Source organism: Meleagris gallopavo, chromosome 2, assembly GCF_905368555.1.
Source record: "Meleagris gallopavo chromosome 2, MGAL_WU_HG_1.1, whole genome shotgun sequence".
NCBI classification, from domain to species: Eukaryota; Metazoa; Chordata; class Aves; order Galliformes; family Phasianidae; genus Meleagris; species Meleagris gallopavo.
Genome location: NC_139405.1, coordinates 39,831,114 through 39,855,100, shown reverse-complemented (window position 1 = coordinate 39,855,100; position 23,987 = coordinate 39,831,114). Strand labels below are relative to the sequence as shown.

General features: G+C 41.6%; 2 protein-coding genes across 3 annotated transcripts in view; one reads left to right on the top strand and one right to left on the bottom strand.

The window, feature by feature from the left end:
- Positions 1-396: 396 nt before the first annotated feature.
- On the top strand, positions 397-21,736 carry C2H1orf198 (chromosome 2 C1orf198 homolog). The gene is made up of 4 exons (XM_010707104.4): positions 397-890; positions 8,767-8,817; positions 16,817-17,365; positions 19,291-21,736. Exons 1-4 carry the CDS (start codon positions 543-545, stop codon positions 19,345-19,347), a joined length of 1,005 nt encoding a protein of 334 aa, XP_010705406.2. The 5' UTR covers positions 397-542; the 3' UTR covers positions 19,348-21,736.
- The window catches only part of CAPN9 (calpain 9), a 59,117-nt gene continuing 39,176 nt past the window's right edge, over positions 4,047-23,987 (bottom strand). The window contains exon 19 of one of the 2 annotated variants that reach the window (XM_085219777.1): positions 4,047-5,368. In XM_085219777.1, coding sequence (XP_085075903.1) covers positions 5,283-5,368 — 86 coding nt within the window. In that variant the 3' untranslated portion in view covers positions 4,047-5,282. Of the gene's footprint in view, positions 5,369-7,825; positions 10,789-23,987 lie in introns of those variants that run through there. The other variant, XM_085219778.1, reaches the window with a different exon arrangement.

Below are 23,987 nucleotides of genomic sequence, written 5' to 3'. Positions count from 1 at the left end.
GCAACAGCTTTCAGAAGACTGATGATGAACGTTTTCAAGATGCTGGTTTTGCATGCACTCTTGTTCTGACTTACAAACTCAGGAGCTGGAGCTGTCAGAAACCACTCTTAATGTTAAGGAAGAGGCCGACGGGGTGCGGGAACTCGAATGGTAAGTGACAATTCCTAGCTTCCTTCCTCTCCTCCACGAGGAGCTGCCCGAGGTAACGAGTACAGCTGTGAGGGGAAGAGTGCAGCTCCGAGCGCAGAGAAGGAGAGCCCGCAGGTCGCCGCTCGGCCGGCCGGGAGGAGCCCGGTAGGGAGCGGCCACGAGGGGCAGCGAGGAGGGCGCCGGGAGGGGCTGCCGCGGGCGCTGGGCGTGCGGGAGGCGGGGAGGGGGCGGCGGCCGCGTTTATAGGGAGCGAGGAGAGGCGGCGTCTGCAGCAGCGGAGCGGGGAAGGGACGGGAGTAGGAGGAGGAGAAGGAGGAGGCGGATCCCGCTCCCACTCCGCCGTACAGCGCGGCCGGTTCGGTGCGCTCGGGGCCGGCGCCGGCGGGGCGGCCATGGCCTCGATGGCGGCGGCGATCGCCGCCTCCCGCACGGCGGTGATGAACGGCAACCGGCCGCTGGACGAGCGGGAGCGCAAGCGGTTCAGCTACTTCTCCTCGCTCAGCCCCATGGCGCGCAAGATCATGGCGGAGAAGGAGCGGATCCGCGAGCGCTACGGGCCCGAGTGGGAGCGGCTGCCGCCCCGCCAGCAAGACGAGATCATCGACAAGTGCCTGGTGGAACCGCACGTCCAGGCCCGCTACGCCGCGCACCGCGGCACCGCCCGCCCGCCCGCGGCGCCCGCCTCCTACCCCAGCCTGCGCCTCAACACGGGCCAGAAGGTGGTGCGCTTCGGAGACGAGGTACCGAGCGGAGCCGCACCCCGCGCGCGGCGTCCGATCGCGCTGAGTGGGCGCGGCCCGTCGGTTCCCTGAAGGGGTCCGCCATGGCCGGGGCCTGCGGGAGGGGAGAGGAGGGCGAGCAGCGGGGCCGAGCGGGCGGTGAGTCCTGTTGGTCGGCAAACGGGGCTCGGTAGCGTGTCTCGGTTGCGCGGAGAACCTTGTGGTTCCTGACGGCCGAGGGTTGCCCCGGTGATGGATGGAGAGAGTATGCGGGAGGGCGGGATTCACTGCCTTCGGTGAAACCGTAAAAACAGGAAAGGCAGCGTACTGAGGCGTGCCTGGGAGAAACAGGAGGGATCCCGACGTGGGTTTCCTAAAGCAGAGGCTCAGTGAGAGGCCACTGTCAGCGCTCCCAGAAGTTCTTCAGAGCTGAAGGCGGCGGCACGGACCGCACGGAATGTTTACCCCGAGTTAAACCTCTTCCTTTCTGCTCCTAATTTCAGACTCTGCTAAAAATAAAACATTGAAGACATTCCAGCTGTTGGGTATTTTTGACGCCTTAAAGTAAATAAATAAATAAGTGCAGTCTTTCCCATGTTACCTGCCAAGAAAAACAAGGGTGTGGAAAGAGTAGATGACAAAAAATATATAGATGTTAGAGCTTCTGAGGGTCCCCTGTCTAATGGAGAAGGGCGGCAGTCCTTCCAGGAGAACATAAGTGTGAGTGTGCTTGCGTGGAATTGTCCCATTGCCAAAGCTCCTGTGAGTCTGAGGAGACCTGACAGCGCTCCTGACTCCCTCTTTCCATGTGTGAGATTTCCTTTGTTACATTTTGCTTAGTGTGCTTGTTTTGTGTGGGTTTTTGTTTCGTTTTGTTTTAGCATGATTTCAGAGCCAATATCTTTCATTCTCTTAATTTAATTTCTTAAAGCGACCCGTTGTTAATTAACTTACGTGACTACCACCAGAACAAAACACTCTGCTTCTGTGCTTCTGGCCATCAATCCAGTTTAAATTGAGCAGTGCTTCTTGTAGCTGGCTCGCCAGAATCCCTGCAATGGGATTTGTAAGAGGCGTGTGAAGCATCGAGGTTCCTGCCTGGCTTTGTGGCAGAAGGCTGCTGCTTGTGCTTCCTATGGCAGAAAGGTATGGCACCATGCTGCACTCAGAGTCATGCAAAGTATGCTCAAGATTAGTTTTATGTAGTCAGTGATACCAGGAGTTCTGTGTGTTTTCTGGTAATAGGCTGTCACTACTGGTGAAAAGGAGTGTAAAGACACAGAAATCTTATTGTGTGAGCAGTCTTTGAAACCTAAACTTGAAGTTATTTTTGAAAGGATTTAGGTGAATGACTGTGGAAACAGTATGTTCAGCGTTCCTAGTCCCAGCGTCCCAGCTCTGCTGGGCTTTCTGCTTTGAATTATGTGGATCCAGAAGGGACAAAGGCATGTTGTAGGTGGTTGTGCTGCACCATATGGAAACAATCATTTTCTGTTCATCCGAATTACAGCTAGAGCATCCATCTGAAACTTTTGCACGCCATTGTCTTTTTCCTTCTCCCCCAAAATGCAGCTGTAATACAATGTTGTTCTTAGCTGTTCTGCAGCCACTAACCAACAAAAGCATGGTCCATCAAAATACAAACTGTTTAATTTTGGAAGCATCTGCCTCAACTAACTTCCTCCTTGACTTTCAAGCTGAAGTAATGTAAAATGCTTTTTGAAGAAAAGAGGTTCCACTTGTTTTGGCGCTCTGCATTTCCATTTTAATTCTTCTAACTGCACTGTTGAGCCTTGGACCTTTTCTTGGCACCTCATCTGATAACTTCCTCTCCCTCTGCTCCCTCTCTGGCATTCAGCCTGATTCTTGGACATCTGCCCTGGCTCCCTAATCTCTCCCTCCTTGTCCTGCCATTACAGAGCCACTGCAGCCACTCTTGCCATTTCAGTTCAACTTTCCAGGCTTGCAAATGCTTTGCCTACAGAGCTTTGCTACTGTGCTGCCTTCAGAACTGACAGCTTATTGAGCTGTACTGCTGCTGCCTGTGTAAGATGTAGCTGCTCCACTTAGCGCAGTCACCCGGCACGCTTAGATTGGCAAGGATGCTGAGAACAGCCTACATAAGCCTGCATACCCCCAAATCTCTAATTGATATTGCAGCCCTTACACTGTGAGCGTGCTGTCCTGACAGTGTTCTTGTTGACACCTGCTACTTAAGCATCACATTTGCAGCTAGAGAAGCATAGCTCAGCTTCCATGTTAGCTGACACTGAAATCTGTGGCCATCTACCTGTGCTTGCTTAAGCACAGAAAGTTCATGTCTTTCTCTTCTGTAGAGGACCTGGGAGAAGGCAGAATAAGGATGAATGCTGAACATTTACACTTCCTGAGCCCTCACCACTTCCTTTTCACTTTAATGTGTCTGGCTGTTTTGATAAGCTGGTACAGAGCGTATATTTAGTAGTCTTACATCTCTGGACAGGTGGTTCTCTCTCCTCCCACTTTTTCCCATGTATCTTCTAACACCAAACTGATTTGCTGAACTTTTTGTGCAGGACTGCAAGTTGTCAAAGCATAAGCACTTCTCAAAACATTTTTCAGAATGTTACCTGCATGGGAAGGCTGTGACAGAAAATAGATGTGCAGTAACAGGACCACAGCATGCTGCAGCCACGATCTGGTCATATCATAGTGCCAGAGTGTTGCAGCACCACGTGCAACTCCTGGCAAATGTCTCGAGTCACCTGAGTGCCACTAGCCAAGGGCTTTTGGACTCCGCAACCTCCAAGAAGAGCTTTGTGTTTCTTAACAAGGCTCCAGGTAGGAGTACAGACAGGAAGAAGAACTCACAGAGCAGCCCTGCAGAGAAAGACTTGGTCCTAGTGGACAAAAAGCCAAACATAAGCCAGCAGTGTGCTCTTGCAGCCTGGAAGGTCAAAGTACCCTGGGCTGCATTACAAGAAAGGGGGCCAACAGGAATACTCTGCTCTGCCCTTGTGTGGCCCCAGCTGGAATACTGTGTCCAGGCCTGGGGCACCCAGCACAGGAAAGATGTAGAGCTTTTGGAGAAGTCCAGAGGAGGGCCATGAAAATGCTCAGAGGGCTGGAGCGCCTCTCCTGTGAAAAAAGGCTGAGGGAGTTGGGTTTTTCTGGGGATATCGAGTATTTGACAGGCAATCACAATAATGAGAATTTTTATTGAATAAAGTACAATGTGATTTAGGAAATATTAAGCAGTTTATGCGGAGGAAAGACAGGTAAGGGAATTTTTTAGCTTCATCCATCGTCTTTTGATAGGGAAGCTCTCTGAGGGTAGATACAGTATTTTGCTTTGCGTTAAGAACTTTGTCGCCAAGCCAAAGAATCGACCCTTCTATCTCCTATTTAAAAATGCTTTGAAACAGCAAATATTTAATGTATTGATAGCTCTAATGTCAGGCCTGTTATAGATTTGTGCTTTTAAAAAATAAAAATGCAGTGTGGTTTGGAGCGCAGCTAAACCACAATAACCAGCAAGTCCTGTTCTGACAGTGCTTCTGAAATGCCTTTGCCAACACAGAAACCCATTTGTTGGTAGTTTTGCGATGGCACAGTCACTGTCAGCTGCTCTGAGCAATGCTTCTGTCAGATAGGCTGGCACCTTTCTCCCAGTGGCTTCCTTTTTGAAATTCTGATGCCGTTTGGCAACAAGCTGCCTACGTGTAGCAGTCATAGTTTGTGATTCTTTTTAATAGAATCTAAGGATTTTATGATTCTATGATTAATATATTCTCCAGCTGGTTCTTGAAGTGAAGTGTATGACTGCATTTTTGTGTCACTCTCTCCAATACCTCCAACTCCTCTTTTTTTTTTTTTTTTTAAACATATGTAATATGTTTTTTGAGGCTCACTTTCTTACAAATAGGTTCTTGAATGCTGGTGAACAAAAGTTTATTTATTTGCCTTCTTTCTGGAAGAAAGCTTTGTTGTGTGGTGAAAACAAAAGCTTATCAGATATGGATCTCTTCTAATCTATGTTGATGATAAATAGCCTCAAAGCTGTTTTCTTTTTTAAATCTCACTCATCATTTACTTTTGTGAATCGTTAAATTTTTTGTTGTTTTGCTTCTGTTTTCTTCAAACGTGCAAGAACTTGATTATTTTAGGGAAAACAAAGTTCTTTCTCAGGTTTTGTTGGTGACAAACATGAGTCAAGCACATTGGGCAGAAAACAGTTGAACTGTGTTATTCTCCTGCTGCTCCCTTTGTCCTCTCCATGTCCTCTGAGAACCAAGAAGTGAAAGCCACAAACTTCCCTTCTGGGAATGGACAATGGACAGAACTTGGTAACTGTCTGTTTTATCCTACCTTCAGGTACTCTTCGGCTAACTGCAGATGTCAACTCCTTGAAACTCTCTGTCTTTGAATCATATGTTAGATTGCTAGATCCAGTGGAAGACCTCTTGAATGTGGACAGTTCTTCAGACTCACTGGCTCTGAAGTGTGCGGGGATGTGCAACCTGAGGAGAAAAAGAAAAAAGATGAAAAATCTCCTCCTTTTCTTTCAGGGAACTCCTCCAGGAAAGAATAGGACAAACTCTTTAGCAGGATCTGTTGTGATAGAACAAGAGGAAATGGCTTCAAGCTTAAAGATGGTAGAATTAGGTTGGATATAAGGAAAAAGTATTTTACAGTGAGGGTGATGAGGCACCCAGAGATGTGGTGGATCTCCTATCCCTGGAGACTTTTGAGGCAAGGCTGGATCAGGCCCTGGGCAACCTGATCTAGTTGTGCATGTCCCTGTTCATTGCAGGGGGGTTGGAATAGATGGCCTTTAAAGGTCCTTTTCAACCCTAAAGATTCTATGATTCAAGCAAATGTCTACTATTTCCGTCTTCTGCAATTATCCGATGAAGTCTTAGATCATTTCTCCAATAAGAACTTTTTAACAACCCATATCAAAATATTACTAACTTGTTTTAGGAGCTTTTTGTCTAGCTAAGCTGCAGATTGACGTTGTATGCCAACAAGTTCAATGGCAGTTGAAGACAACAAATTCTATTAAATAGAAACCTGATGTACTCCATTCTGTAGGGAATGATCTGCCTTGGTGATCAGACCTTCACTCAGTCCTCCTTGTGCTATTTTCCTGTCATTCCTCAGGCAGCCTTTTATCAGCAGGGCTTACTAGCAGCAGCATCTTCGCTGGGGTGAAGGCTGTGTTTCCTCCCGACGTTGACTATACTAGTCCCAGATACAGGAGAGTTACGAACTTTCTTGGAAACCAGAATGATGGTGATTATGGCTTGCTGCCAACTTTAAGAGTGCTTGATAGCTGTTTTGCATGTTCTGTTAATGTATGATAGTCCTTTACAAGGAATATTTTAACTTTCTGTGCCTTGTGTGCTACCAGTGCAAGTTTTTCTTTTGCTATTTTCCACTGGAAATGTCAGATAGTTAATAGTTTATTTAAACCACTTGTACAGATTGTGCTGACCTGTAACCTGTCTTATTGTTGGGATCAGTCTTGTAATAAGTTTTTTATCCCCTGTTCTCCAGCAAGTAATCCTTGTGAGCTATGTGGGACTGTCTCAGCTGCCATAGCAAATGAGTTAGCCAGAGTCTTCTGACAAGAATTCACTTAAATCAGCAAGAGCTTCCCTTAAACTCCTGAGGTAAAATCCACTGACAACTCTGCTTACATGCCTGGAGCTTTAAGGCTCTCTGACAGCACGTGGGAGTTTGCTGGACTTCACTTCTGTCTTTTAGTGCTATGGCTGACATCCAATACTAGTTTGTGCAGACCCTGTGCAGACAGAACTCTAGTCCTGCCTATGCTATGTGACTTAATGCAGTGGCTGGGCTCACAGAGGGTGTTTTCCAACCTCTGTTGCCTCCTGGGCTTGATACCTGTCATGCATCCTTCAGAAATGGGGTTCCAACTCCGTCGTTTTCAAGTGCAAAAGGTGCAGTCTGAAAATGCTTTTGAAATCTGACAGCTCACCAGCTTCAAGGCATCCCATCTAATGCCTCGTATGGCATTCCGGTGTGGTCAGCAGCATCCCACAGTTCAAATACTGATAGAAGTCAAAACAGATAGTAATAACAGACTTTCACTCTGTTTCCCTTAAATGTTAATAAATAGAAGTATCCATTTCCCAGAACAAGAGGTTCTAGTATTACATTTGTGTTCTTAGCAATAACTTCCTGTGCCAAGCTACCTTTGGTCAGAGTATGTGCTCCAGTAGAGTCCAGTCTTTTCCTTTCAGGTAAAGGAAACTTTTAGGTTGATTAATTTTCAAAATTATTTTCATCCATCCTCACCTTAGATACTTAGGTCTTAGCCAGTAAAGAATTAGTCAGATGAATCTTGCTTTTATATCTTCATAAAGAATGTGGGGTTACTTTCATATATCTCAAACACTTTACTTCTAGAAACTGTACATTTCACAAGTGAGAACCAGTTGGAGACTGTCATGTTTTCATGTTAAGGAGTTGAATAGACATTTCTAATTGTAATTTTCATAGCCTTTGGCCAGTAGAATTTCGCTAGGGTGAAATTAGAGATGGCAGAGCAAGAGAATGCTGTCAGATGTCTTTGAGAAATGCATTTCCATAAAGGCAAAGGTCAAAAACATGAAGAAAAGGGCAGTCATGATAAGATGGGGGATTCTTATGCAGTAGTTAACTTAAATCATATTTCAGTTCTGTTATTACTTTAGAAGCAGAAGTGTGATGCAAGCACTTCATGTATTGTCATGTCATCTCTTTCTCAATGGATAGTTTCTCCGGGCCTTTACCCATCCATCCATCCATCCATCCATCCATCCATCCATCCATCCATCCATCAGTCATTCCTACTCCTGTTCTTCCTCTGACTTACTGTGGTGGCAAAACATTATACTTGGTATAGAGGGTGCAACTCATTACCTTTACCAGCATAAGTTGGTAAAATGTAAAAATGAGAGCATCCAAGGTAAAAATAAGAACTAGAAGTGCAGTGATTTTATTGCAGGTTGTAAAGAGACATGAACAACAGAATTGATTTATTTATTTGTCACCCCTTCTGTTTCAGTGTGGATTGTATTCTGGAGGCCAAGCTATGCATGAAGAGATTACCTAAATTTCTCAATGATAATTTTCTTTTTTTCTTCTGTTATTGATACTGGCTTTCCGCTAGTAAAGAAGGTGAAATATAGAAATATAGTAATAGTTGAAAACAGCAGAGTTCACTCAGAACACAACTGTGCACAGCAGTTGATATATTCTGGACCATTCTTTCTGCATGACATATAACCAGAATCTGATAGTTGTGAAACCTCGCAACGCATTCCCAGAATGGTACTGCTTGGATTCAGATTGGGATTTTACTCTTGCATAAACAGCACCAAATACTTATTTCAGGCTGATCATCCTCAAAGTGCATAGTGCTGGGTCTTGTTGGGGCTGGATCCAGCTGTGGCTTGTGCTGATGGATATGCAGCCCTTTTGCTGCCTGGTTGCACACATGCTCTTCAGCCTGTGGGCGGAAGAAATGGAACTTTATTTCCCTAAGGCCCCAGCTCCTCTAGTTATATTCTTGTGTGTTGCTAGCAGCTACCAAGGAATGTGTGTAGTAGAAAACTGGAGATTTTAAAGCAATTTGTAGAGCAATTTCAAAAAGTTTAGGCCAAGTTAAATCTTCATATTCTTTACAGGTTAAATAGGAATACTATTTGGTAATCCTTCCCTCAAAGAACTTGCTTTCAGTCAGTCTTAATATGTAATCAGTGGCATATAGAAGTAGAGCTCTTGCTTTTTAGCTACTTCTTTGGTAGTGGTTATACTTCCAGCAGTGCAGCGTAATGTTATCTGAATGATACTCTAAGCAGGTAAAGTTGCTCTTCTGATTTTTAATCATTCTTGAATTTTATTTCAGGATATAACTTGGCAAGATGAGCACTCAGCTCCATTCTCCTGGGAAACGAAGGTAAATATGCGTCACTTTTACTTAAAATGTGGGTTTGTCATTTGATGCTGCTGTTCCTTCTGCTTTTCTATTGTATTTTGACACTTGATAGGCAATGTTGCCTTTGTTCTATGAGAACTGTGTACAGTGACCATACTGCAAATGAAACAGAGCTGGTATACTTTGGTTCACATCAACAGAAACATAAAGTCTGCTTTGTGAACCAACACTTGTACTTCAAGTGCGGGAGTATGACGAGCATGCTTATTTAATCATATTTCAGACTTTTTGTTTTCTGGATCTATCTGCCAGAGAAAGCTGCTTTTCACCCACCTTTTTTTTTTTTTTTGCCCTTGAACTATGTAGATATCATGCATGAGCTTATGGATATAATCTTAGCCTGATGCAGAGTAATTATCTGGAAATGCCAGTGGATACTAAATTAATCCAGTTGACCTAACCCTAGAGTTGTTGTCAGCCTTCCTTGCTCAAGGTCACTGCCTCTAACTAGCAGCCCATCTGTGCTCAGCAGATGTAGATTAACCTATAATTTGATGTGGCTCCTGGATCCCTGCAGCATACAGTGCTGCAGTTTAGCAGAAACCTTGTGGATCTTCTCTCACCTTAGAACTCTGTTACAAGCTATGGTGGTTCAGGAGGATTTCAGGCAGCAGGAACCAGCTAGCTCAGTCATGCCCTCCTGTCTTTCAGGGCCCTTGGAAAAAGAAGCCACTGACTTATAGGATAATTCTAGAGAGGCTTGTAGTATGAGTGCACTTGGATGGAGCTGTCAAGAATAGTTGTGATACTCATTAACCATAAGGTGAAATAAATTGTATATTGGAGACAGTTATGTTGTCTATCCCATTATTTTTTTATACAAACCCCAAAACTCAGTCTTAGGACCATGTCAGCTGTCATCATATTTTGAAGATCTGTCTTGATAAAATTTTATAACTTCTGAATATTTTAACTTCCTGGAGATGGTGCTACCTGTAATACGCTGACCAGTGATCCGTGATGATCTGCAGTCAGATGGATTTCCTCTTTAATGGGCAGTTATCTTTTAAGTGCTTGCATGGCTAGTGAAGTTTTTTTTTTTTTTTCAACCCAAGTTATGGCTTTTCCTCTTTGTGCTGTCCCTCTGGTGTCTCAGAATAAAGGTCTTCAGTGGTCCAGGTTCATGCTTTTCAGTAACGTGTGGAGAATTGCAGGATGACATGGAGACACTCCTGTGACTGCTGAAGAAAAGTGAAACAGGGGAGGTTGCATTAGGAATTTGTCTCAGCTAATCAAGCTGTGCTTCTGTTTCCCCTCTTTCCTAGCTGTGCTTCAGCTGCAGGGTGAAAAGCTGAATGACCTTTTTCCTTGAGCAAAACTCTAGGGAATCCATTTTGTCCCAGTTCATGGCATGCGGGTTGGTTGTTTTGTGTGGGTTCCTCCTTTTGTTTTCTTCCCCGTGCCTCATCATTCTGTGTCAGCCTTCCAGCCCAGCCCTTCAGCTGCTGAGTCGTCTGGTTCTAAAAGCCGATGTCTTGCTTCATGCTTACTCTTTGATCTCTTCTCTAACCAGTACTTCAACAAGAACATGTTGGAATGCAATTTCTCCATGAGTTACTGGCTGAGTAGAAAATACCCTTGCCCAATCAGTCCAGCCTGGGGAAACAGTGAAGAAACCTGAATGGGCCATTTAATAAGGTTGCAATGTTGTAAAGCATGTTTGGTGTCTTGTGTGCCACATCTGTTCCCACTCTTATTTTAGGCTGTCAGGCTCTTTCCGTTTCATTAGCTCTCCCTCACAGTGGGCTATTCTTTCTGTACCTTTTTTTTTCCTTATCTCCTGTTCATGAAGAGTTTTGTTTCCTTTTGTGTTGTTTTGGTGGTTTTTTTTTTTACACATCAGTGCTGTTACAACAGAGTACCTTCATTCTTCTGTAGCTTTGTATGAATGAGCTTTGGTGTACCTGTAGAAGAAAATGTGACGTCCGACTTCTGCAGAGAAGGAGGAAGCAGAGATTTAAATCAGTAAAACCAATAGGCTTTTTCTTCTATTTTAACACTTAGACTGTAAGAAAAAATACGAGGTAGCAAAATCAGTAGTTGTTTGTAGGACAACCGTTTTTGGACAACTGAGGAGGTGTAGGGAACAGCAGAGAAATGGCAAGGCTATGTTTTCTGCAAGTTGGAGCTGTTGCAGTGGTGACAATATTGCTTCCAGCTGATTAGGCATGGACACATTTTTCTTATGGTAGCTAATGGAATGAATTCCCTAATTTCATGGCTGTTACCATTAAAATACTGTAATAAATTGCTTTCATTTTGAACAGAATGTAGTAGAAGGATTTGATAACCTCCCTTCTGTCAGAAGCAAATTTTCTGTGTTCTCATTTTAAACACAAGTATGAGATAAGGGTTAAGTTGCTCACAACGTATCAAATACTTCCATGAATGTTTCCACCATTGAAGCTGCAAACAAAGCAGGAACACGATGTAAATGTTTGAGCTAGCAGTTAGGCATCATTTGAATGATCTAATATTTTTAGTGGAAAACTGTAGCACTTCTCAAAAGGATAATTACTGGAGAAGGAGCACGTTCTCATGGCACTGCAAATAAACTGACATTTTAGAATGAGAGGCTGACTTGGATGGAGTGATTTGGTTCATGGGTGGAGCCCTTATGAATAACACAGGAAATGTGGGTTACTCTTTTTTAACTGGGGCCAAAGCCAGGTTTGTGAATTTAGGGCATTCTATTTATGGCTAAAGGTTTAAGTGAGATGAAAGCTGACATTTTGGCTGAGTGTAGCCTTTGAGGTTTCTTGGTCTGTTTGATGTAAAAATTGAGTGAAACAGCACGGATTTCAAGATATAAATGGAAAACAGGAATCATGCCTGGTTTTGGAAATAAAATTTTGTTTTGTTTCTAATGAATTTAATAGTGAGCAGAATATATTATTTGCCTGCCACCTTGGTTAACTCACTGAATGCACAGAGCAGCATGGGGACAAATTGGAACCTATTTCTAAATCATGCTGCTAACGAAAATAACTTTAATTCCAGATGTTTAAAACAAACGCACATCAAAAAAATCTGTTGGTCTTGCTACAGCTAAAATGGTTGTGAAGGCAGCTTTAGAGAATCCTTTCTGTAGGGGTTTACTTATTCCACTTTCAGCTCTCCTCTGTGATACTTTTTATGCTACTTATAAAAAAACAAAACAAACATAATATGCAAACTGTTTCCTGTATTGAAGGGCTAAAACTAAAAGATAATCTTCAATATCCTGATTTGTGCAACTCCTAGGTGCTGTTGTTGTTGTTTTTTTTCCTTTAAAAGGAAAAAAAAAAGTTTCAGAAAAGGATTTTTTTCCCCTCCTTCCGTAATAGCCTGATATTAGAACCATTTTTACATCTTATAATTATTGATTTGGCATAAATGGCAATACTTTATTGGAAGGAAAGAAGAGGGATGCCTGAGATTTTGGCTTTTTCTTTCCCCTCTTTGGTCTAGATCACAGAGATTTAAAAATCAGTGCCGTAAGACTACTGCTGAGTATTAGTTCTTGAGCAAAAGAAATAAACTGTGATAACAGTAACTGTGTTCAAGATTTATTTTAATCTGATGGCCTGGTGTTGTTGGCTAAGGATTCAGTTACCTGCATCAATCTTTGGACAGCTGTTTTTGAGCATAAAACCAGGCACATGCCAAACACTGATACAGTGAGTTTGTTCGGACTCACCAGTAGAGGAGACAAACTTGTGACCAGAGCCAGACTACTGTTCATATCACCAAATAGTAGATAATGAAATTTCCTCTGAAGCTACACGCTATGCCTCTTTCATGTTATCTTTTGGTATGCACTAAAATTACTTAGACTGTTTTTGTATGCTCTATTTTTACCATTGTGATGGGTCTTTGCTGACCTAAGGATTTCTTTCTGAAAGGGTCCTGAAAAGACCCTGAAAACAGCCCACAGGAAAAAATGCAACAAGTTTGTGTCCATGTTTATTCTGATTTTGTCTGTTCAGCAAACCAAAGTCATTTTCTGAATCCTTTTCAACTTGGCTTTCTTATCTCTGCATATATATCAGGCTTTGCTTTAAACAAGTTGCTTATGACAGTGTTTCTGCAGTCTTTGTCTCAACAATTTAGATTTTTCAGGCTGCCAAGCAAAACAATTTGTTTTGGCTGTGTTTGCGTGTCTGTTGAGTAAAATACTACAGATTCCTGATGAGTGAATAAGATGCTTAAAAAAAATGGTTCCTGAGTTTTTGTGGTCATTTGTTTTTAAGATAGATTTATGGCTTCAAACCTGATTCCATTAATCATTAGGTCCTTAAAGTGTCTGGTGCCTGTCTTATAGAATACATTGTTTCCCATGAGCACCTACAGATAGGAGTATGATGTGGTAGGTTATCTCTGCCTCCTGAGGGATACTGAGGTAAGGTCTAAATAATTTTAATAGTTTAAAACGATAAATATCCTAATATGGCCTTTTTAAGGAAAGAGGGAGACATAGCTTCCTAAAAGCCTCAGTTTTGCATATTTCTTCTCTTTTATCTATTGGGCAGAAAAGTGATCCAAGATGTAAGGCATCCTTTGCTTTAACCCTCGCAAAGGAATTTGATAACATATAAATTGCATTTTAACTTTCTACATGGAGGGCTTTTCACATGGCCCTCCTCTATCTCCATATGAATTTATCTGCTGCTCTGGTTTGTGATTTTTTGTTTCTTTTAGTATTACATTACGACTTTTGTGACTTGAAAGATATCACATATTAATCACTTTCTTTCCTCACCAACATTTCTCAGAGCTTCAGAAACCTTAAATAACTTCTAAAGTCAAATAGAAACAATAAGTGCTTCAAGGAAAATAGGCCTGCAACTTGTCCACAGAAATTCCTGGGAAGCAGAATTGTACTTCTGACCACTTGGGGCTGTTCTTAGAGAATGTCCAAGCTCTGTGCTTTCAGAATGTATCGGTGTGGTCTCTTCTTGTTGCAAAGACAAAGAGAAAGCAAACTCTTGAAGAAGTGTTTTCAATCAGATTTTTCCATGTGAAGCATCACCTTATGAACTGCTTCATCTCCAGAGCATACCTTGATGCACATATGCAAACCTAAACATTGGGTGGGCTTTCCTTGTAAAGTTGAAAGGTGTGGTCACCCTCAGCGGTGCACTGAATAGAATATTAGAGACTCACCAAGAAAGGTGAGCTTAGCTTTTTTATATTTCGAAGTTAGATAAACTAGATTGAGCTTAAATTAAACAGAGCATCTATACAGCGAGCTGATTTAATGAATATTCAGAAACTTTCTTCACCGCTTAAAAGGCAAAAATCTCCAAGAACTGAGAGCAAACTTTAAAGAGTTGCATCCAAACTGAGGAGCTGGTGTTTTTCCTTCTCAAATCAAGATTCTAGTTTTTGTTAGATTTTAATCTCAATGCTTCAGCTACTCAAACTGTAGTCTTGTTTTGGTGCATTATTCCCCAGGATCACTTGGGCATTAGAACTGCTTCATCCACAGCCCCATGAAAATACAAAAATGTGTGCAACTCCTTTCCCTGCCCCATGTTCTCCATTGTAAAAGGACAAAGACTGTGTCCTCTCTGGGTTGGAAAGCTTAAAAGTGTCTGAAGTTCTGTAGGTCATGCTCTTCCCAGCACCAGCAGGAGCCTGCTCCTTCCAAACCAGAGCTCTAGGTTGACATTTGGGCCATTGTGAAAGAAAATAAAATGTGACCACAGGAAGTGGCTGTCCACTTTGGTCCACAACATAAGAATTTTTAAGGAAACCTAACATTATTTTGTGCATCTTGGTCCTACTGAAACGTGAAGTCATCTTCTTTCTTCTTTCTCATTTTTGTTCCCCAGCTTCTCTTCTGTCAGTGTTTTGGCTAGATTTTGTTTCCAGCATCTATCTAGCAGAAACAGGGCTGGGATGGCCTCTCTCTGCTCTGGGCACTGACCCTCTTTCTCGCTTGAACTGAGGTAGGAAAGGATCATTTTACTGAAAGTGCTCTTGCAATGGCCTTCTACCAGTGTCATCTCTAGTGTAAGCTGTAGGACAGGCTGAGAAGAAAGGAGACTGCAGAAGGATAGGAAGTAGCCCTGGTTCAAGTACTTCTCATGCAGGAATTAAGTCTTTCAAGGTGCAATAAAAACAAAACAAGATTATTTTTTTCCCTTTGGATATTAGGGAAATGCGTGTTCACGTTATATTGTGGCTTGGAGATTTTTTAAGATGGGATTTTGTCATTTTTGAAGTCTTAAAGCATCTTAACTTCAGGGTGGTAAATCTCTATTCAATAATATTGTCAAGTAAGCTTAGGGGAACAAATCCTATAAATTAATACAGAGAATAGCAGTCACTGAATAATCCTCAACCCGTTGTGTTTACACAAAATTCATAAAATAGAAAATTGGGTTTAAAATAAAAATAAAGCAGTGTGTTTATATCCTTCATTGTCTGGTGACACAGCATATTCTTAATGGAAACATGCAATCTAATGCTTCCCTGCCTATAATCTCAGAAAGATACCTAATAATATATAATTCTTTAGAAAGTACAGATGTTGATTCAGGAATCAATTATGTGTAGCCAGCTGCTGGCCAGGCCAAAACAAATTGGTCACATAAGACAAAACAAATCTGGCTTATAAGTAATCAGATGCTGTGTTAACATTTGCATTTTGATGAGAAGTTCTGAATGTGAAATATGAGGTGTGCAAATCCTAAATCTGGAGTCCCTTTGAACTGAATGTGTACAATAGCGCAGAAGTGGAGATCAAAGATTGCTATTAAAAACAGCATGCAATTTGGACTTTTTTTAACATTAATTCTACAGATGCTATTGCAGTTTGGTTCAGGAAGGTCCCAAAATGAGATAGAATTGGAAAAAACTTAGCAAATTAGTAATGAACTTCAGATATATCAACAGCTTATGGCAAAATCTACTGTTTGAAATGTCCTGTATGCTTTTTGCAAACCAGTCAAGTCTGTAACAACAGTAGCATTAGCTGAAAATGCACTGGTTTTAGGGTTTTTTTTTTTCCATAATGTTCCATATACAATAACACTTGAATGTTCCTTAGAGTGAACTAAGGCTTAACTTTTACTCGCCTAAAGACTGTCAAGCTTACAGCCAAGAGTGCTGAAGTGGTAGTAAGCAAAATGAACGTTTTGTAGCACTGTTCACCCTTGGGTGGCTTTTGCAGGATCTGTTTTCATGCCTTAGCTACGGTCTTCATTGACTCATTGTAATTCCTCATAAATGAGTGCAGCTATCCTAATTGCAAGTAAAACCAAAACACAGCTCTGGGGTGAGTGTTGAACAGGCCCTGCTGGAGTTGTTTCTTACTCCAGAGTGGCATTAGAATTGTAAAACTACTGATTTACACATACTCATTACATCTAGTACTCTGTCTTGGAAGTAGATGGAATTAAAACATATTGCCAACTGTATCGAAGACTATACTGGAAGACTGCTTTTCAGCATTTTGTGATTTCATTTGGTTAATTTTCTTGTGTAAAACATGTATAGCTTTCGGAAAGCATCCACATCTGTTCTGATGTTTTAGTGCTGTACTGAGGGACGTGGTTTAATGGGAAATATTGGTGATAGGTGGACGGTTGGACTGAATGATCTCAGAGGTCTTTTCCAACCTTGGTGATTCTATGATTCCATATGCTATCTTGGATGGGACTTGGATGGTAACTCAAATTATATTTTCAACCATATTCATTTAATCAATCTGTTTTCCTTCCGACTCCTTTTCAGCAGGTCTGGGACTCTTACATTTGCCCACATTGCAGACTTTTGTTAATAATTATTATGTAGCTAGAATGATAGACATTTATGGAAAAAAGGAATGGCTTTTCTGTGATATCTGCTGCATGAGAATTGCCTAGCTATTGGTAAAAATATTATCTATATGCATCAAGCTGAGAATTTCATAACCGTGTATTTGTGAAGGGCTCTGAAATACTTTTTTTTTCTTTCCTTTATTCCCGAACAGAGTCAGATGGAGTTCAGCATTGCATCTCTGTCCATACAAGAACAGAGTGGTGCCCAGACACAAAATGAACAGAGGCAGCCACTTAAAGCAGCACCTGGTGTCCAAGTCCCTAAATCTTCTCAGGCTAAGACCCCTGGCTCTGATGGGTTAATAGCACCCAGAAAAGATGAGGAGTCCTCGTTCTGGAAGATAAATGCAGAGCGCTCTAAGTTTGAAGGAGACAAGTCTGAGTTCCAGTCCTTGACCCCCAGCCAGATCAAGTCCATGGAGAAAGGAGAGAAACCCCTTCCCTCTTTTTACAGACAAGAATCTGCTCCAAAGGAGGTGGCAAAAGCTGACAAGCCCAGCATAACGAAACCTGAGAAGTCTGTTACCCCCAGTCTACCTTCTGTATCTCTTGAATGGGAGAAACCTCGACCCACTCAACTCCCGGCTAGTTCTCTAGATGATTTCTTTCTTCCTGACCCACCACAGGACCTGGCATCTTCTAGGACAAATAAGGAAGATACTGATGGTACTTTACTTACAGATCCACAAATGCCTGGACAGGTAAAGACTTCTGTATCCATTTTCCTTGAATGTCAAAACCATATAACATACTAAAATATGATGGAGTCATTCTGGAAGATTAGAAATGAAGTATTAAAATGTAGATAAGCTTGTTGTCTTTTTATCCTGCAAATTTAGAGAAGTCTATTTAACCAATGTGTCAACTGCTGTTGTTTGTTTCAATATAGTATTTTTTAATGTAGTAAAGTTCATAGGATAAGGACATCATTTAAATATAACAACTGAAACACTGACATGGCACTCATTGGCTGATTTGAGAGCAAGCTACTTAACCATTTAGGGTAGGGAGCTTACTATATAAAATTACTTTTTTTTTTCTTGAAACAGCTAAATGCTTCTTATAAAAAGCTTAACTTGAATAGTAGGAAAATTAAAATCTAGGATTCTTTCTTGGTATACACAGCATAGCAGTGAATGGTGAGCTTGTTTCTCAGCTGTTCTAAGCCCAGCAGCCGCGTTGCAGTGTTTTGTCCCAGGCAGCTGGACAGCTTTAAATGTATTTTCTTTTAAAGTCCAAAATGGAAATGGAATGAGCTCCCAGAATAGCCTTCTGAATGTGGCTTTTTTTTTCTTAAAGAAAAACAAATAACAACAAAAAAGAACCTTAAGCAGCTCAATAGCCCATTGGATCTATTTAAAAAGCAGATGCTGATCTGTGAGAAAAGAAAAGGAACAACAGGATATGACATGGTGAGGGAAAGAGAAGAAAGAGATACAAAGCCTAAAAACTGTGAAGAACTGTTCTTGAAACAAAGCCATGCAGTTCTGTTTGAAATGCAGCACTGCACTCAAGCCTAATGTATTACTGTACACCTTAAGCATGTCACAAAGCTTTCTCTTACCATGTTTTCACACTAGCGATTGTTTAAATTCCAAACAAGATGATGTAAAGTTAGAAAGATGCAGGCTGAGGTAAATGCTTGAAAGTGAAGAGTGGCAGTATTTGAGAGAACTTTACTTAAGCCACGTCAGTGCTTGGAGTGCCACATTTAGTTTAGCTTTTGGTGGTTTTTTTTTCCCGAAGCGAAAACATTATTCTTGAGCTGTTTTACTACAAATTGTGACTGCAGTAGTTCTTTAATTTTAGATTAAAAAACTGTGTCATGATTTCCTACATCATAATGGTTTGTTCAGTATTAATTCCTTGGAATGTTTTCTGGCTCACTGGAATGGTTTGAAAGGCCTGATTTTTCTATCCATGCAGAAGCAAATCTGCCATATCAAAAAGTGAGAAGACAGGGTTGCATGAAAGAATTTTCTTCATTCACTCTTTCTGGATTCTTTCCCCCAGAACAGGGAAGAGATTGCAGGAAGAGGAAATGAAGAAAAGTCACACAGTAGGAATAGAGACTTTAGAGACTCATGTGTCTCCTGAACAGTCTTCCTGAACACTGAAATCATTGCACATGTCACAACTGACAGTGCAGTACTGCAGGAGCAGCATGCTCTTGATAGCCAAGTAAAATGGCTTGTCAACAGAGTCTAAACCACATACTTTTCTAGAAACAACTGGTTGTTGCTGTAACAGGCAATCCATTTGAACTAGTAATGCCTGCATTTTTTTGGTTGGTTTTTGTTTTGTTTTGTTTTTTTCATTCTCTGCAATGCTCACCCTACTCTGAAAGTTGATCTTTATGAGTTTTTTCATGGGCACAAAATTACCTTTTGCCTGCAGATCAGAAGGATTATTTTCTTCCTTGGAGTTGCATTTTTGTTCTTGTTTGCCTTTGTTTGTCTTCGTGTCTGGCATTATTTAGTGTAGATTCTTAGACATCCTAAGCAAGATGAAGGACTTGAAATACTGGCAGACAACAGTTTAAAGTTTCTTTTGTAGATAAGCCGGCAAGTACTAGGCTTGTAATACCATAATTAACAGTCACATCTTTTCTTTTTTCCTCTTGCAGACTAGTACAAGCAATGTTATCTTGAAGACTGGCTTTGATTTTCTAGACAACTGGTAAAAGGTGCATCAAAATAGTCCGAACCAATTTGGGGAAGGAGTGAGATATCATTCTCTTCATGTGTTAATTTACTAGTATTTGTGTCTTTTTCTAGAATTAACTTTCAAATTCTTAAATGTTGCCTTTGTATAAACTTTTGTAATACCAGATGCATTTTTGGTTTTTAAACAGTATTAGATGTGTGATTTCATTTTGATTTATTTTTAAAATCTGTTAAATTTTTAGTAGCTACTGTTTTGAGAGGATGGGAGAAGTTACCAAGTAGACGTTAAAGGAAAACAAATGAGCGTCTCTGCATCTGAGAAGTGGAACCTACAGGAGCAGGTTGTTATTTTCAATTGAAACCTTGCTAGCGTGGCCTGTAAGTAATAGCACAGCACATGCAGTGGTTCCAAAAAAAAAAAACCCAAATGATTCTGTACTTCAGATAACTAGCAAAAGCAGTATGAAAAATAAGCATACAGAGTGCGTTGATTTCTATATCTCATGTAGTCTGGAAGTAACTTTTGTATTACTTATTTGAAAATACTTTTCTTTTGAAGAGGGCAGAGGTATTGCCAAAATGATGGATCCAAAGAAGCACTTCTTCTACCCTACAAATCTGCTAACATAACCTGAATAGTGTTAGAGAAATGTCCTAGGGAAAGAATTGATGTTTCTGATCTTTGGATTAAAGACTTGAATTGGGGAAGGGAAATAGGACAACACCTTATGAATGGGAGAAACTGTCTTCAGGGAATACAAGCCTAACGATTCACTGCCTCCTTGTTAGAGCATAACTCTTCTTAACAGTAGTGCTGGAAGCACAGCACTGTTAATTGCTGCAGTGTGAATTACCTTTGTGTCAGGAAACCACTATGTTTATGGGAGGTCCTAGCAGTATGAGGCTTCTTTGTATTTATGAGCAACTTACAGTCTCAAGGACTTATAAACTTTGGTGCTTTTTCCTCCTGGTGGGTACTTTCTCTCTTCAGCATTCAACATCTGGGTTACATTTATTCCCAAGATGCAAAGTAGCATCTCAAGGTGGCCCTCAGCAGTTCTGTGTTCGAATGATCTTCGGTGTTTTAAATGTAGAGAACAAGGTTAGCTGTCATTTGAGTCTGTTGTCTCCGAAATGCAGCATGATTTACACACTGACTCTCACTGTGTTTACCTCACCTTGAAGCCTTAATTCCCCCAACGCACAACCAGTGGGTGGTCTGCTCCAATGCCAAAGGTCTGACCTTCCCTTTACCTCAGCAGTAGTCCTGTAGCGTTTGTTTGGGGTAGAAGGCAAAGCATGGGGCTCTGATGGCTCTTGTAGGTCCCTGCCAAATATGTAAGAAGGTTGCCATCTCCTAGACCTTTACAGAGCTGGGCTTCTCATGGATTCGCATTTGGTTAAATGCCAGAGGCAGATACATGCACAGAACTGGCTGCTGCAGGGTTTTCTTCTGCCTACTCCAAGTCTGTTACAGGAAGTGTTTGAAACGTGCTGGAGGAGACCTTGCCTCTAATTGCTGTACTGCCTGCTCCGAACAAGCATTGTGTGCTGATAGAGCATTAAAACTTACTTGCTGATCAAGGGAGATGCTGTAAGCTGCCCTCTGAAAAATAGATCCCCAAACCTCCAGCTTTTCTAGAGTTTTCTTAAAAGGTTTCTTAGCTAAAGGGGCAGATTGCCACAGAGTATAAGCCATTGCATAGCCTTATGTATAGAATTCAGAGGCTTCTAAATATCCTTCCTGAGATGTACACGTTCCCTAATTCACAGATATTATCTCTGCATTCAGCAGTTCACAAAATACTATAACTGTTTCTGTTGGCCTAGGCTTTACAGCTTGCTTTTTCCTAGCTGTCTGTTTTTAGGATTTCTTACAAATATCCAGCATTAATATAGCTTAGAACAACTTCAGCAAAAAAATGTTTAGGTGTGTAATTAGTGCTGACTTACACCTCCTTTTCAAAGCTGACAAATGCTAACCCTGGGTGTTACTCCTTTCATTGACTCCAATTTTCTATGCATTCAGCTGCTGAAAAGTTTCAAATCCAATGTTAAGATGTGTATTCTAATCTTACTTAGAAATGGGCAGATCTTAAAGCAAACTCTCATACTGTTGAGGGGTGTTATTTCATGTCTCTGCTAACTGCATTGAAACTTCTTAAAACAAAACCTGGGCTGTCTGTCTCCTCCATTGGCTAACGCTACCCTGATACACATTGGGACCAGCTGGTAGAACATGCTGCAGAACTTTATACTTATCCTGGTAGCTCTTTCCTGTGCTTTGACAAGAGTTGATGCTCCTTCTTTCTTTCATATGTTTTTATTAAACATTCTTACAAAAAAAAAATGTACTTGGTCACATTTTATATTAACAATGTTTTAATAAATTCACTTTAAATAGAACATTCAAGGCTTTCGTACTAGTTTGTGTTTTGTCCCTTACGCCCTTCCTTCATCAGGGCCATTTGAGTTTTTTGTTCATATTGAATTTGCCTGAAAGGCAGTGAGGAACAGTCTGGTCTAGAATTTAGAAACGGAGTTCTTCAGATCAGGGAAAAAGAAAATCAGTTCTCCACACTGCAGCTAGATTTCAAACTGAGAGTGAGGCTGTTTGGGGTAGCTTCCTTGCTTTGTTGTTTTGTCTGACAGGTGGGGACAGGAGAGGACTTGAGGCTTCTGTGAAGACTTCACTGTAATGGACTTGCAATGTAACACACACATTGGTATCAGGAACAATATTGCAGGAAGATTTTGAAAACCATGCTTAGTGCAAATGACCAGAACTAGCCGTGACAAAGTTTGACACAATTATGCTCGCTGTGGATGGTTACCTACAGGTTTTAAAAGCAAGTCACAAGAAGATGCTGGCAGAGGCCACTGCATAGTCTCGCTTTGTGCATTCTGTCCAACATTTGAAAGTTTGCTGTACAAGAGAATCAAAGTTACTGCTACAAGGATGTTTCTTTTTCTGCATACCCACATCTGCTCTTTTCCAAAAATGTATTTTGGAAAGCAACTCAGATTTGTTTGATCCTTGAGCTGAATTTCTACCAACAACTAAAAGGACATTTGAAGAAGAATTTGGTTTGGAAAGCTCGACGACCAATGAAGGGGTGGTATTCCAAGTATAATTAGGATCTGGCTTACACATTGTTTTCTTCAGTCTTGTTTAAGCTTTATCTTAACTTTTAAAAGTCCATTCTAATAAAGGCAAATCCACAGCTTCTGAGAGCTGTCTGGGCAGTTAGAGTCAGCAGGTCTCATAACCGGGTACAGGCAGTGTAGAAAACATGGCTGTCTGCCTAAGGGCAGCAGAGTGGTAGATTTGAGTTTGTCACTGGTGGCTTCTGCCATAGCTGCTGAGGGAATGTAAAACTGGCTGTGTGGCCACCATTGTGGTACTGTAACAGCACCCAGTAGGCAGAATCCTGCCTCACTCTTCAGCATTCCCCAGAGAGCTTGCAAGTCATGAGAGGTTCAAAACCCAACTTTGTAAGCATTATTCACAGGCAGGCTGCTGGAATTTGCTGCCCAAGTTTGCCATGACCTACTTTTGTTCTTGTTACTGTGAGGTACAGACGTGGCAGAATCGAGGAGTAATTATTGGCTATCTGAGATAAACCCATAATTTGGCTGTCAAACATTTAGGAGTTAATAATGCAAGTGAAAGCCTTTACAGAGCAGATAATCCTGGCGTGCCCGATTCTTTGCAACGGGACATTTTTCTTATTTCTGTTGAAAATCTGTTACTGTCCCTTTTCACACATGTGATTTACACCTCAACACATACTGCAGCCAAGTAGTTCACAGTGAGGATCTGCATCTCTCTCTGACCTTTCACCACCTGAGGGGCCCTGACAGCACTCTCTAGAATCATTGAGTGCATGGTGAGAGATGATCACAAGATATCTTGCAGCCTTGGTCCAGTTCTCTGTCTCCAAGAGTTGCTGATCTGAGATCAGATATATTCTGTCTTAGTGGAGCAGGGAAGGAAATCTCACAATTCAACCCTCTCCTTCAGCCCGTTTCCCTTCTAGGATCCTCTTCCCAGGCATTGCTCCTTCCCATCCTCCTCTCTGCTGTTCAAGGCAAAGTTTCCAGGGGAAAAAGAGGCTACAGTTCCCCTGCCCCTTACCAGCAACTTGATTTTCCTGCCCAAATGGGTGCATGTGTCCAGCACAGTGCAGGTACCCACTCACAGGGCAGCAGGCTGCTGGCCTGGCCAGCTGCCCATTATTCTTCTCTAAGACAGGCTTGGCTGAAAGCCTGGCAGCTGCGTCTCTGCTCACCTTCAGTCTGGCACATTGTTTTTAAAGCTTACTGTTTTTTCTCCAGATTTTACTCTGAATTTCTTCTGGGGAAAAAGATTCCATTAGGCAACCTCTAAATCACAGCATTTATCAGCTCTGCTGCCTAATGGCTGTGAATCTTGGACCTCATTTCAGAGTATAGATACAGGGATAAATGCCCTTGGCAGGTCAGTGTTTTACTGGGATGCCAATGAATCAAAAAACATGTAACTGCTCTGAAAATAGCATACTGCAATTTTCTTTTAATGCTTGTCTCTAAAAAGAATGAAGGAATGAAAAAAAAAAAAAAAAAAGATGGAGGCGGGGGGAAGTATTCTGTGTATTTTGGATGGTTCAACAATTTC